Source organism: Centruroides sculpturatus, unplaced genomic scaffold (genome assembly GCF_000671375.1).
Source record: "Centruroides sculpturatus isolate CEXI.00-Female unplaced genomic scaffold, Cexi_2.0 scaffold836, whole genome shotgun sequence".
In the NCBI taxonomy this organism is placed as follows: domain Eukaryota; kingdom Metazoa; phylum Arthropoda; class Arachnida; order Scorpiones; family Buthidae; genus Centruroides; species Centruroides sculpturatus.
Genome location: NW_019385265.1, coordinates 270,167 through 285,585, shown reverse-complemented (window position 1 = coordinate 285,585; position 15,419 = coordinate 270,167). Strand labels below are relative to the sequence as shown.

The 15,419-nt window shown below is 28.4% G+C and overlaps 1 protein-coding gene across 1 annotated transcript in view; it reads right to left on the bottom strand.

Moving 5' to 3' along the window:
* LOC111636866 (post-GPI attachment to proteins factor 2-like) overlaps nucleotides 1-13,042 on the bottom strand; it is a 39,461-nt gene extending 26,419 nt beyond the window's left edge. The window contains exons 1-4 of the mRNA XM_023382257.1: nucleotides 12,529-13,042; nucleotides 6,156-6,408; nucleotides 2,528-2,634; nucleotides 97-205 (exon numbers count right to left, since the gene is read on the bottom strand). Of these exons, the coding sequence (XP_023238025.1) occupies nucleotides 97-205; nucleotides 2,528-2,634; nucleotides 6,156-6,408; nucleotides 12,529-12,678 (619 nt within the window). The 5' untranslated portion in view covers nucleotides 12,679-13,042. The remainder of the gene's footprint in view (nucleotides 1-96; nucleotides 206-2,527; nucleotides 2,635-6,155; nucleotides 6,409-12,528) is intronic.
* Between the last annotated feature and the right edge of the window lie 2,377 nt (nucleotides 13,043-15,419).

Here is a 15,419-nt window from a genome sequence, read left to right as displayed (position 1 = left end):
GTCTTAAACATATTCTGCTGTTAATAAATACATTAAAAACATAAATTCACTTATATATAAATACTATAAATATAAATATATAGGTAACAAGCTTACCTCCTCCTTCACAGTACCAATTATGACGAAAGAAAAAATATAGTGCCATTAGAAAAAATATTACATTCACCATTCCTAAATATGTCTTTATGTTAAGAGATTTTGTCTCCTGCAAGAAAATTATAATTTATACTCAATGATATGATTCAATAAATATGAAAATTCATTTTAAATATTAATAAAAATTTTAAAAAGTTAAAAAATTATTAAATTTATAAGAATGTTTATAATCTTTGGCCTTCTTAACATCCCAAAAAGTAAAACAATCAAAAATACAATTTGAATGCTTTTTTTAACTTAAAAAATTTTGTTGTGCTACTTCTTTAATATAATAAGTAGACAGGCAAGCAGAGATTCTAGATTAAAGCCAAATGATTGTCAGATTATAATCAGGCTATATTACTATTATTAATAATCAAATGCTAAGTAATTTGGCACTAGAGGTAGGTATTAGTTACCATCTCTTTCTAAATTTAATAATTAATTTGAAAGGTTCTGGAAGAAAAGAATTGGCCTGAAGCAGACTCCTGCTTAATGTGCAGTCACATTGTCAGTTAAACTAACCAGACCTGTCTGATCTTTGTTTCTAGAACTATTAAATTAGATATAACCATACTCAGTTACCCACAGTTATATAGTAAAGTCAAATGATTGCCCAATATAATCTGGCAATTGTTTGGCTTTGATATATATCTATTGAGTTTTAGATTTTGATATTTGAGATCCTAGATACTTATTATCAGTATGGATTAAGACACAGAATATTTCAGAAATATTTCACAGCTTATAGAGAGAAAAAGTGTCAGTTTTTGACCTAAAGCTTAATTAATGAGTTATTAAACATAATAATATAGTGGCATAATTTGTTTTTAAACTTTAACTATTTAATATGACCTACACGCAAGAAATTTTGTCAAATCACTAACTGTTGTTTTTTTAATAATTTGTAGTACTGCACTGAAGAGGGACTAAGCATTTATATAAGCCTGAAATGCATATGTCAAAACAATAAAAGAAGTGTCTAACCTGAAAGCTGTATTGATAGTCTACCAAACTTAATTTGTCAGATTAAAGAGACATTCATAATGAAATAACAGCTACCATAAGTGATATTTAGAAGTAAGTGATGTTTAACTATTTAATACATAAGAAATTAAATTTGTTTACTAATCATAATTTCTTTATTAAACAGCTGACTTTTTAATTAAAACTTCTTCAATTAACTCAGGGCTTCTTAAACTTTTTTATTCACGACCCCATTTATGATTGTGATTTTTTTCGCAACCCAAAAAATATAAAATAAAGATACATACAAATTTGCAAAAACAATAATGGTGTACTACCACAGTTCTCTCTTATGTTACAATAGAACAGAGACAACTGAATACACTGAAAAGCGACAATAATACACCAGTTCACACTACAATCAGTGTTGCTGAATCGTTGTCTTTGTACACCAGAAGCACAACTCACGAAACCTATGACACAAAGCGTGCCATTTTCAAACTCTCACAAATTATTTTCAATATTTTGCATTCAAATCTCACGACCCCAAGATTTCGCTAAGCGACCCCAAATGGGGTCGCGACCCATAGTTTAAGAAGCCCTGAATTAACTAATCCAGCTAAGAATACCTTTTCAGCTTTTCATCAGCATCTTTGAGAAATGGGGCAATTTCAATAGTCACCATTAACAGAGGAAGAGCAAGAACCACTTAAACACTGGATACTTTTTATGAAGTAAGTTATTGTTAGAATTAGTGAGAATCCTTATAAAACTATAAGACAAATAGCTAGAACTAAAGGCATCCCTCATTCAAGTTTATGGAATATTCTTCATGAACATCAATTGCATCTCTACCATTTACAGCGAGTGCAGGTACTTAAGCCATGTAACTTTTTTCTCCATAAGTGCAATTTCATCTATGTGTCATGTGTAAAGAAATATTAATCCTTGTTTTCTTTGAAATGTACTTTTCACATATAAAACAATATTACTGATATATTGATTAGACTTAAAAAACAGATATGACACAATAACACTTCAATGTTTAATAACTTGTTAATTAAGCTTTATATTCAATCTATGAATAAAAAGCCCTTGACTTTTTATTCAGGTTTTTACTTCTAAGTCTGTGAAATTTAGTTAAACATTTCTAAAACACCATGTATTATATTTTATTCAATATAGTCTTGGTATAAGTCTCTAGATGGATAAATATCTTAAAACAGCATGAAAGAGCATTTAAAAATAAATATAAGTTCAAATAACTTAATATCTTTTAAATTAACATTGAAACAGATGCAATCTACAACAAATAAATTTTAATATATTCAAAATTCAAAAACTATAACTAATTTGAAAAAATATTCTTCATTTTTTATATTTTAAACAAATCATAATTAAAGTTAATGTAAACAAACAATATTACCATAGGAGCAATCTTGACTTTAGAAGCAATTCTTGGCAATAAACACAAAAGGAACATATAAGTTAGTGAACTTAGCATAAAAGTAACAAAGAATTTTTCATGGGCAGCTGAAAAAAATGTTCAGAATAATCAGTAATCAGAATAATAACAATAAAAAATTTCTATAAATTATTAACTTAATAATTAAACTATTAATTTAGTTCCTATATCATTGGAATCTCATTTAGATTTGATGAACTTTCAACATATCTCCAAATATCCAATATTTTTAAAAATTAAATTGAAGACACAATCTCTTGAAAATGGAATCACCATTTATTCACTTTCAATGTTCCGATACAAATACAAATTTTTGATGACTGACCTTTCATTGTAGGCTGCTTGGCCATCAAAATTAAAACTCTCCTTAAAACCAAAGAAAAAAAGTATCCAATTAAAAACACAAGTTTAAACAGTATATTCCATATATTTCAATATTCTGAAATACAGTTTAGTTTATTCTAGAATATTGAAAGTGAAAAGATGACTGTATTTATCCAATAATATTTTATTTTAAGATACAGTAGACCCCCCTATAAAACGGGTTCATATAATACAGATTCATATATAACAGCGAAAAAACTGTGATCGTATTCGTATAAACACGCTAAAAGAAACTTGTACAATATGGTGAAACATCATCGCCGACTCGTGTCATGACAGGATTGGTCGAATCTAGCGATATTGCACAAACCGTTGAGTTTAAACAAGCAGCAGACCTACTAAAAAAAATTTATTATTTAACGTCCATAAAAATTATATTTATATTAATGATGTCTCCAAAGTTCAGCGAATTTTTCGCAAAAAAAAATAATTTATCAGGAAGCACGTGAGCACCATTTGACAACAAGCTCCATGATGAAAACAAGCTTAAGCAATGACATAGTCGAACGGTGCACGCTCGGTAAGTAATCCTACAATTTTTTGTTTATAGCATAGTTTATATGGATTACTGTATTCCCAAAAAATTATACATGTGTGACCTTTCGGTCGGCACCTCCTTGGTACCCTGTCAGGATTGACACCACCCTGGCGTGATGTAATTGCCCGAGACGGCAATTACATCACGCCGTCGTGTGAGTGGTCCCGTACGTGGTCAGACGGATTCGTAATGTCGATTCGAGAGACAACATTGGAAGTGACTCAGACACACTTAACAATTAACAATGGTTTATTTAAAAATCTATTGGATAAAGTGTTGTCACGGAGAGAGAGAGTTCACATACGATTCGCGGGGTTATAAATACCTTTGGTAATAGATATCCCGGTTGGGTCTTGTTGAATTGGAGAACAAGATCTTCTTATGGGTTTTTTCAGGAGGTATCCAGTTCTGTTGGGTATTTTTAGTTATTCAGGCGATAGTGCACTAACACACACACACACACACACACACAAAAAGGTTATCCTATGGGCGACGATTAATTCGATGACGATTAGATGGACGATGATTGAAGGGAGGACAACTTCTTTCCTCTCCGAGGACTAAAACGGCGACTAACTCTTTCCGGCCGTCTCTGGTGATATTCACGGGCGATTTCAGCCATGCAGAGGTTAATAGTTTACAAGAAAGCGTCATGTTGCTTTCGAGAAAATGTAACGGGAGACTTTCTCAGGTAGCTAAGAACAACAATTGTTGCGTAATTCGCGAAATGTTAAAGACTATTTCTAATATAAGAATTTCTGCTATCTTACACATGTTTTGGAAATGTTGAGTCAAATTAGTCTAGAATCGATTAATTTTATGGAAGAAAACCTTTCAAACAGCCGTAGTCCCTAAACTGCACACACGGCAGGCTGTGATTGGCTCATGTATTTAAGTGATCATAAAACACGAATTCATATAAAACAGAACGTATCTACCGTATTATAGGGGGTCTACTGTATCTATGTAAATAACAACAACAAATTAAAAATCAAGTTTCAAAACACCTTTCTTTTTTTTCTAGAAAAATTTTTAATTAAATCAAATAAACTAACATTTAATTTAAAAATTTGCTAGAAAAAAGAAAGGTGTTTTGAAACTTAATATACAGAAGTTGTAGTTACTGTGCATAAAATTAAAAATCATTTTAAAATAAATAACTGATTACTTATTAATAATTACGTATAAAGTTATTTTATTGAAAATCATGATTATCATCACAAGTCATTGCAATATACTAAAACTTTCATGTTTCTTTAAATATACATACATATATAAGTATATTTTTAGTTTTAAAGATCTGAGGGCTTCTAGTGAAACAAGCAAAAAGTATTCATAATTTCTTAATAAGAAATTTTAACTTGAAGAAAGCTTGATGATATATAATTATCAACAAGAAATACTTTGTTACTTATCCCTAAAAAATAATTGTACTGTAATTAATTAACCTAAATGTATTCATTGATATAACAATTATTAATTAGAGCAGTTTTTCTTAAACTTTTCTTGTTAAAGATCAATTTTTCCAAAAGTGTTTTTTCAGATTCACTTCAGATACAGAAATAGATGATTTGCTAATAGATGATGATCAGGAAGTAAGGATTCTATCATTATGGCTTTGGAGATAAAGGAAATAAGTATTCTGTGATACAAACAAAATAAATAAAAAAGGAATTATACTTAAAGATTAAATAAATAAGGATATTTATAAATGTTTTATTAAGAAATTAATAATTTTTTTAATGAGAGGTATGATCTGTTTTTCATCAGACAATAACTTTAAATTAAAAGAAAATAAGTCAATTTGATCCTCAAACCTGGTTCAACATATAATCTATTACTTATTTGTTTTTCAAAAAAAATTAATATTGAGAAGTCTCTCATCATAACAAAAGGAACATTAAGTCTCAACTTTTCTGGTAATAACTTTAAACTTTGCTATAGGCTATACAAGTCTAAAGTTATATTCATAAAATTCATTGCCTGTAGTCTATGCACAAGGGCAACTAATATGTGAAAAATCTAAGCATTATAACAGACTGACTATACATGTAAAGATATAGAGTTGCCAGGTATTTTCAATGAACAGTTGTCAAAAGCAGCCAAAAATCACCAAATTCTTGTTGAAAATAGCTAAAAAGTCATCACATTTTTGTTTTAAAAATTTTAATTAATATGAGGTAAAAATTAAGTATGCATATTTTGATCATATTTTGTTTTTCTGTGATATATTGGTAATAATAATTTTAAAGCATTGGTGAAAATTGGCAAAAATGATCAACACAATGGCATATAATTAATTCTACTACACAGAACAGTGAGATTTACATAAATAATCTGATTCCTGATGCTATTCCTTTCCTACTGTTTTTATTTTGGAGCTGTACCCTAAAATCTTGGTTATATGAGTATCTTATCCACAAAAAGTCAGCATTTCTTTATAATGTTTGCTTTTGCAGCTTATACACCAAGATAGCCTACAGCCAAGATTTTAGGGTAGTAATATTTTTTCGTTTTTTAAATAAAATTTATACTCAACGTTTTAACTTTTTTCTAGATCAATATTTTTTACACACCCTAAGCTAGGCTGTGTTCATACCACACTTTAAAAAAGATTAATTTAGAACTATACATATATATAAAGAATACTTTATATGAAATACTTACGATAATTTTCAGACGATGACACATATGTCAATCCTATTAAGCAAGTAATTTCTATTCCATTTAATATACAGGCAAGAGTAACTAATCTTTGCCATATCACTTCATTTAAAATTAAGTTGCTGTAGTAACTATAATACATAAACATTACAATATATCGTGGTGCAGCATGTAATCCAATACCAATTCGCCAAACATATCTCTGAGGAGTATAACCTCCAATAGCAGCACTTATAGATGGTAAATAATTTGATACCTAGAAAAATTTAAAATTGTTAATATAATATAATAATATAATATAATTACAGCAAAAATAAAAATTGAACATAATTAGCAAAAGTAAAGAATTTGAAATTAAAATCATGAAATTTGATATAAATAAAGATTTTATGCCTAGTTAGTTGTATTAAGTAAAGTAATTGCTGTATTTTTATAATTGAAAATTTCTGTTTAAATATTGGCTTTTTATAAATGGTATGCAGAATGTATAGACAAAGAATAAAAAAAAACTGAATGCACATTTATCCAAAATTAAGAACAACAATTCAAAAAATAACAAATAAAATTTTGATAGTAGCGAGGTTGCAGCCGAAGTTTTCATCTGTAAAATGTGAATGTCGACTGCCGCTTACAAGACAGGAGTGCTCGACGTTTGACGTTCACATTTTACAGATGAAAACTTCGGCTGCAACCTCGCTAATAATTACTATGTTTTAATGACAAATATAGAAGCTAGTTTATAAAATAAACTTCAGAATCTTTGTTATACATTCAAAAAGTCCTTAAATTTTACAATTATATGAGTAATCATTTAATATAAATTTATGTCTCACTGTCTTGATTTCTTCACAAAGAAATCAATAAAGTAAGACATAAATTAATATTAAATGATTACCTATATAATTTATTTAAAAAATGGGAGACAGAATATTTTTACTACTGATATAATGTAAAAAACAAAAAAGGAAAAGTAAGTTATTTTGCTTTTCCATATATTACAAACATTTTTGAAAAATGTGCTAAAAAACTTAAAGAAAAACAAATAATTTTGGTGCCAACTATGAAAAATAAATTAAGTAAAATAATAAATATAAATAAATAAAAAAAATTGATATCTTACAAGAAACAGCAATCATTTACAATATAAAATGTACATGTCACAAATCAAAAATATATATAGGAGAAACAGGAAGAAAATTGGAAAAAAGAATTAAAGAACATTTAGTGGGAATTAGATTGAAATATGTAAATTCACCATGGTTGACACACATAAATGAGAATAATTGTAATATAGATACTTCAGAAATTAAAATAGTGGATAGGAGAAAAAATATTTATAAAAGAAAATTTAAAGAACATTTAATAATCATTAATACTAAAAATAAACTGAATGTAAATGAAAGTATATAAATTTTCACTGGTTAGTATGATGATAAAATGGCCACCAGCACATGACTAAATTGTATCTCAGTACTCTTGTATACTAGAGCATTCATGTTATTATTGTATTAATATATTCCTACCACTGAAGAGAAACTGTTAATTGATACAGTTCAAAATGCACATGGTGTGAGTACATCTTTTCAATAATAATAAAAAAAAAAACATTGAAAAGATCAGAGTAATTTTTATTATATTCATTATTTTAAAGTGACTTTTTTTAAAGTTTTTTAAAATTATATATAAATATACCTTTTTGATATTATATGTTATAATGTAAGATACTGCTTAATGCTTAGAACTTAGAGATAAAGAAAACAATGCTAAATGGGATCATTTTAGCAATATGTGAATAGCAATAGGTTAAATATAAACAAACAGAATAATGTTGAATTTTTACTTAAATTTATATATAGCATGTATATCTAATGATATTGTTATGTTTTTATAATTTTGCATTTTAGATGAAGGATCTGACTAAGCTTGTCAGCATCTTAGCAATGTATTCATCAAGAATAGGTTATCATTTCTTCTACCATTACCATTAATGAGGATGTTCTTGGTATCAATGTATAATCTGGATCATTTTCTACAAAGTGTTCCATAATCTGTGTGATCTTATTGTAATACTATTGCTAAATAAGTTTATACAATAAATTCTATTTATACATCATAATCAAAAGCTGTCTAGATACCTTGCTATGTAGATCATTGTTGCTAAGACTCCAACCATAAGTCTTCAGGAGTTCCAGAATTATTGTATTAGCATCCAAAGTTGAATAGTTTTGGAAATTTTTCCAAACTATTACAATTTCCAAAAACTAATACTGCAATTATCAATTTCTGGAAATTATCATTTTATCAAGCATTTGCAAACAGCATTGAACAAGATATCACTAAATGAGATCTTATTAATATAATGATAATATATTGTTGTTGAGGTAATTATTAACTATCATTTCATACTTATGTAAATATAAAATTATTGTTAATTGTCATTGGAAAAATATATCTTATACCGATTTCTTTTTGATATGCTCAATAAATATTAAAAATATCCATCATATTAACTACCGGTTATTCACTGGAATATGAAAGAAATTATTATTTTGTCATGCCAGATTTTTATCAGATAAAAGTTTAAGATCACTGTCTTTCAGCATTAATAAATCAGTAGGAAATTATTATTCTTTTCCTTCATATAATAAATTGATAAAAGTTAATACACTCTACTTATTTTACTTAAAGAAGACAATTTTTTGAATGTGTCTTCTAAAAGATCCCTTTCCATCCTTTGACAATCTCTGGTGGCCAGCAACTCTACAACAACTACGATACTATGAGTGTCTGCAGAACCTTTTCAACCTTATGAGCAGCTTTGTGGATGAAAGACAGGTTGGTTATTATAGCAATAACACCATCCACATCCATCCTGTTTTGAAGGGCTACCCTCAGGGTTCCATAACAGGCCTAGGTCTATGGATAGCCCTATACAATAACTTGCTTGCATCACTAAACACTAGTAGTAACTATTTGATACAAGGCTATGTTGATATGATTGTGACACTTCCCAATTAAATGTAATCAGCTGCTTTGCCATATCTTTTCCCCAGAGGAGGGATCGTGAATTTTCAATCAACCTTGACAAGTGCAAATATATAATATTCTCTAAGAAAACACCTCTGCAGAAAACTCCATGCATCACCATCAACGACATAAGAATACCAAGGTTAAGGATATAAACTACCTAAAAAAGAATATGAAAGAGACAGTTGCTTGAAAGAAACATGTAAACAATGTCTGTGCCAGAGCTACCCAGGTGACCAATATCCTCCCTAGCATCTCTCAGAACATCTGGGGATCGGCATCAATGCAGCCCATCACATTTATCTGGGGGCTATCAAGCCCATCCTGTTATATGCATCTCCTATTTGGGCTAAGGCTACTTTTAATCAACACCTGCAGCAAATTCTCTTGCAGCATTAGAGCACTGTACTCTTGACTGTTGCACATAACAAATATGATTCAATAAAATAACAATGTAGAATATTTTAAACCTTACCACAATGCTACACATTTCTATCTTTTTCTCCTGGTTTCAATGACTGGACCAATCCCAATTCATTTTAAATAAGTCATTGCAGCTATTTTTGACATTATTTTCTTGCTTTGTTGTTATCACCCTGCTTTCTTCCATCAGAATGTGATAAGAAATTTAATACTTCCAATTTTGCAACAATTAAATTTATGTTCTAACTAAATAGTATTACATAGCAATACTATTTAGTAATTGTGACCCAAACATTTATTTGGTAATTCTAAATTATTTTTTAATAAATAATTAATAAATAATTATTTTTTAAATTATTAAAAATAAAATTATAGAATTCATTACTAGCAATACTAGTTGTTAAATCTAAAAGAAAACAATTTGTTTGTCATTTGATCCACTACTGACAGAGAAGGGAGTTTTGGAAAACAAAGTAATAAAATGATTAGCAGTTTGTTGTCCTTTACAGTGGGGACCAGCAGAGAGTCTATTACTTTCATTACTTTTGTAGGAGAAAATAAACAAAGCTTTACTACCCTGAAGTTGAAAGATAACACAATCCTGTGAAATTTAACCTGATGTCAATAAGTGAAAGTTGAAATGATTTATAGTGAATTGAAATTTGATAAGTAGTTTTTTGCATTTACAGATCAAATTTCAGAGAATATAAATGAAAATATCATTTTTTTAAACACACAAGTATTTTATACTGTTAGATAGTAGAGAAAGTGTAGAAATCAAAGATATAATCATAGTCAAGCATATACTGTATATCTATAAAAATATAAAAATTGCATTAATTTCATTACGCATCCTGCAAATACACGTGTGCAAAATGAAGTCACAATACTCTATGCACCCAAAGGGGAGTTAATGTTTTTCTATTTATTGTAAATTCTTGTGTAAATAGCTAGGTAATCTGAGACTACTTGTAAAACATTACTTTCTGTAACTTCATTCCAGTGGTACTTGCTGATAAGCATCCTTCTGCATAAAACAAGACCATACTGTATTCTAAATGTGGACTAGATTAAATGAAAACTTCCTCGCCTTACTTTTTTTTTTATGATATAATTTAAATCAGATATATTACTCAATTTTGTATGTTTTCAGAGTCCATATTTTATTATAAAGTTGGAAAGATTAAATAAGTATAAAGATTTCATTCATTTTATTTTTTAAAGTTAGATGATACAGATTTTATAATGAAACTTTCAAACAATCTGGTTTCATAATAATAAAAGATTTTTTGAATTTATATAAAGTTTATTGGTAATCTTATTGAATCAATTTTAAACTTCCTAGGATCTAAGAACTGCCTATGACTATGTACTGAAACTTTGTTAATTTCCCATAAATAAAAATAAGTTAATATAGTAATCAACTTAAATTCTAACAGAAAATATAGAAATATGTTTTCATAAGATAGTTTAGAACAAGAATATTAAGCTTAGTGACTATGCATTTATATAAGCCAATATGATGCAAATATTTAGTGAGACTATATTTGATTTTTCTGAGGATTAGTTCAGTTATTGGGAAGACTTCTTAGAAGTAATCTGAGTTCACTGATTGTAATAAATACTTAAATAATGAAAGTTGAATTTGTTTGATATACTGCAAGTATATCAAACAAAACCTTTACCATTCATACCACACAACAAACATTTTTGATCTTACACAAGATCTGCATCAGGTCAACAGAAAATCAAAAATATTTGTCGAATTTTACATTAAAATTATTTACTGGATGGTAAAAGTTTTGTTTGATGTATACTTAGTTATCAATTCAGTTATCAAAAAAAAGGTAATTTTGAAGAATGCAAGCTCTGACTTCTTATTTTTATTATAGAATTGATAAATAATTGAATTTATATTCTAGAAAAACTATTTTATTGAAGAGTAAATGAATTAAGCCATCAAAAATACAATCAAATTTCACATCATATCCATTAGCAACATTCAAATATCTGGAGTTTTCAGGACCAGTTTTACCATTAGTGAATCTAGGTCTAATGGGATGCCAGTTTTTTTATAAATATCCACATGTGTAGGTTTATGTATGTGTGCAACTGTATGAGTATAACACACACACAGAGAGAAAGAGAGATTGTGTATGTGTGTGTATATATATAATCTATAGGGGCACTTAAATTTTCTTTGCCTATGGGCATCAGATACTCTTGTGCCAGCCCTGGGAGTTTTAAAATTCTCAGAGTAAATCCTAATCCAACTTTAGTTTGAAAAGACATTCTTAATCTGAGAAATTAGAATACATGAAAACTTATATTCCAAACAGAGAATGCTAATGAAAATGCTAACCTAATTATGATTACAGAATAATTTACAAATATTAGCATACTTCAAAAAATTTGTTGAATAAAAACTGACTTCTTACTAAAATTAAAATCCAGTACAGGAAATAAACAGGTTCCAAATTAAAAGTAAAAAGCAAATATTTATTTAATTTCTTAGTTCTTTAGCATTCCATATTAAATTGGTTATATAAGAACAACTATATTATGGCCAGCTGTTTTACAAAATATAATTCAACATCAATATCACAGATTACGACCTTTTCATATATCTTGCATGCTTCATCAATATATCAATCATTAAATTGAATATTTTCATAGAATATGCAATTTTATTTTTTAATAAAAAAATATTTTAAATTTCTTTTTATAAAATAGTCAATAAATAAGCATTTAATTTTGGTTTAAACGATTTTAATTAATATAAATCCTCCTCGTTACACGCCTGAATCTATGTTATTAAAATGATTGATTAATTGTTTCACAGTGATACATACAAATACTCGAGCACGACACACCCCAGGAAAAAAAAAATTAAAAATGTATTAAAATTGAAATAAGAGAGTCTTACCTGACAATGAGTGGAAGTTACTTGTCTAAAGTTAAAAATTAAAGACCAAATGACACAAAATATAAAAGAAAAGAAAGGTAAACAAACTGTACATAATGCTATCGAACGGAAACGAATTTGAATTAACGCTTTGGATTCAGAAGACGGCATTTGATACAATTTATGTTACATCTATTGTAATACGGGTTAAAATAAATGTTAATATAGAATATTTATAGCATTTAAAAAATGAATGATTTTAAACGTGTAATTGTAGTGTCTACACAACACCAAAGTCGATAAATAAGTACAGTTTGTAAAGCATGGCAATCTATGCGCACCCTAACGGAATTTGACGAAAAATAAGATATAATTCAAAAATTTATTTAAAGTAAATGCCACTTTTTATATTATTTAATTATTTAATTGTGATAAGAATAATTAATCATTAATAATTGTAATGATTTTGCATTAAATTTTCATCCGAATTTATGATGTTGCTAATATTCGTTTTTCATTCTGAAAAGAATCAGCACATAAGCATATACAGTCGACCCCCCTATAACACTGTTGATTATTCCGTTTTATATAAATTCCATGTTGTAGGAGTCACTTAGATTTTACAAATATGTGAGCCGTTCACAGCCCGGCACACGTATTTGTAAAATCTAAGTGACTCGTACAACATAGAATTCGTATAAAACGGAATTATCAACAGTGTTAATGGGGGGGTCGACTGTACTCTGAACATTAATATATAACTATTAGGAAATTATTTTAAATTTTATTAAGTATACAATCTTAATGAAAATATTTTACAAAAATGATAGTTTGAAATAATAAAATACACAGAAGACTTTTTTATAAAACTTTTTCTGTTCTGTGGGCACTAATAGGGCTTTTTTAGCAAGCCCATTACGGATTCAACCAAGCCCACAATGGAACAGCAAAGTGTTGTGGGACAAGGCCCAACACTTTCAGACAGACCAACCTCCTGAACAATTCCTATGGTTCAAATTTTCGAAATATCCCAGAAATTTTTCAGGGGATTGGTCCGTCCCGATTCGATTCTGGGACCCTAGAGTGGTAAGCTGTCATCTTAGCTGCTCGGCCATAAGGCCATCAATCATACATGAAAGATCAACAATTATAAGCAATTTTAAAGACAAGTCATCTCGATAGCGAAACTTTTTTTTATTTGCTTTCATTTAATATAAAAGTTGCATACATTAATTCTAAACCAACCTAAAAAAGTGTAGAAATTTATAAAATGTTAGCAGAAATAATCGAATTATATACATTGAAAGTGAAAGGCTCGGCTCAGATAATGAAAAGGTTAATAAAAATGCTAAATATAAAAATATAATAATTTAATTGCACAGTAAACTAATGACTTAGTGATTTATATATGTTATATAATCTATTATATAAATATTATTAATTAAAAGTGAAAATTTATTAAAATTTGTAATGATTCATTTTAAATTTTAACTTGAGCTTTACGTCGGATCTGTTTACGCTAATGTTGTTTAGATGACTTCAGTTTTCAAAAGTGCTTGTAATTGTTTATCTTTCACGTATTTTATTATTTCGAATCATCGTAAATTTATTTGCTGTGAAACTTTTTCATTAAAGTCATACACGATAATTATAAAATTATAATCAGTTCGGATATATAATGACAATAAAAATAAAAAATAATTGATTATTCGAGTTTTAAAAAGATATAGAAACAATTTCCTAAGTATACAATCTTAATGAAAATATTTAAAAAAAATGATAGTTTCAAATACACGAAAGATTTCTGTCCTTCGGGCACTAATAGGGCCTTTTCAGCAAACCCTCTCTCACCGAACCACACTGTTTTCGATGAAATACAGTATTTTGCAAACTTACTCATAAGTCTCTCGGAATTTCCATTTTCTTGAAAATGTTTGAGAAGCGCGCTTTGTCTCTACGCTCGTTAAAGTTTCTTCCCAAGACGTATCCATACAAATAATATTACGGGTCGAAAAACGCTAGGTATTTTTTGGGTCGATTCGTCCCGAATATTTCAGACCCCCATCCTTCATCATTTGGCAGCCCGTTGTGAGCCTAGCCGAACCCATAATGGACTTTGTAAAAAAAGATCATCTTAGAGTTCACGGAGCAAGACAAAAATCGAACAAACAAACAAAGCCATATCTATGTTTGAAAACAGCCTGGTACCTGTTTGGTATGAGAACACAATTAAGAAGCAAATAACGTGACGACCATTTTTGGAGCCGAATACTTATAATGTCTTCCTTTAAGTTCGGTAGACTATCATTACAGCTTTCAGGTTAGACACTTCTTTTATTGTTTCCACATATGCATTTCGGACTTATATAAATGTTAAGTCCTCTTCAGTGCAATACTACAAATTATTAAAAAACACAATTAGTAACATGACAAAATTCTTCTCGTGTAGTTCATATTTACTGACATAAAATTATCATACTTAAAAATTTGTCACACTTATACGATACCTATGGTTCTGTCTTCTAAAACCACGGTGTATAACGGGTAACATTGGAAAGATTTTAAAATACAGCCATTAAAAACACCACAAATACATTTTCCAACATTAATACGGAAAACCTAATATATTAATAATTGTATAATATTTTACTTTATAACATCATATATCTTACATGTTAATAAAATAACAATATAGCACGATACTCACTTTTAACATGTGCTCATAAAATCTCATATAAGTACAACTTTTTATGGACTAATCTCCAGCCTGTATCATCTCTTCTTAAAATCTAATAAATAAAACTTAGTAAACTTAAAAATAATAATAAATTAAGTTAATATATTAATTAGATAATCTCCAAAATTTATAGTAATAATTACCTGAGGTGTTGTTTCAGTTGTAATTCTACCTC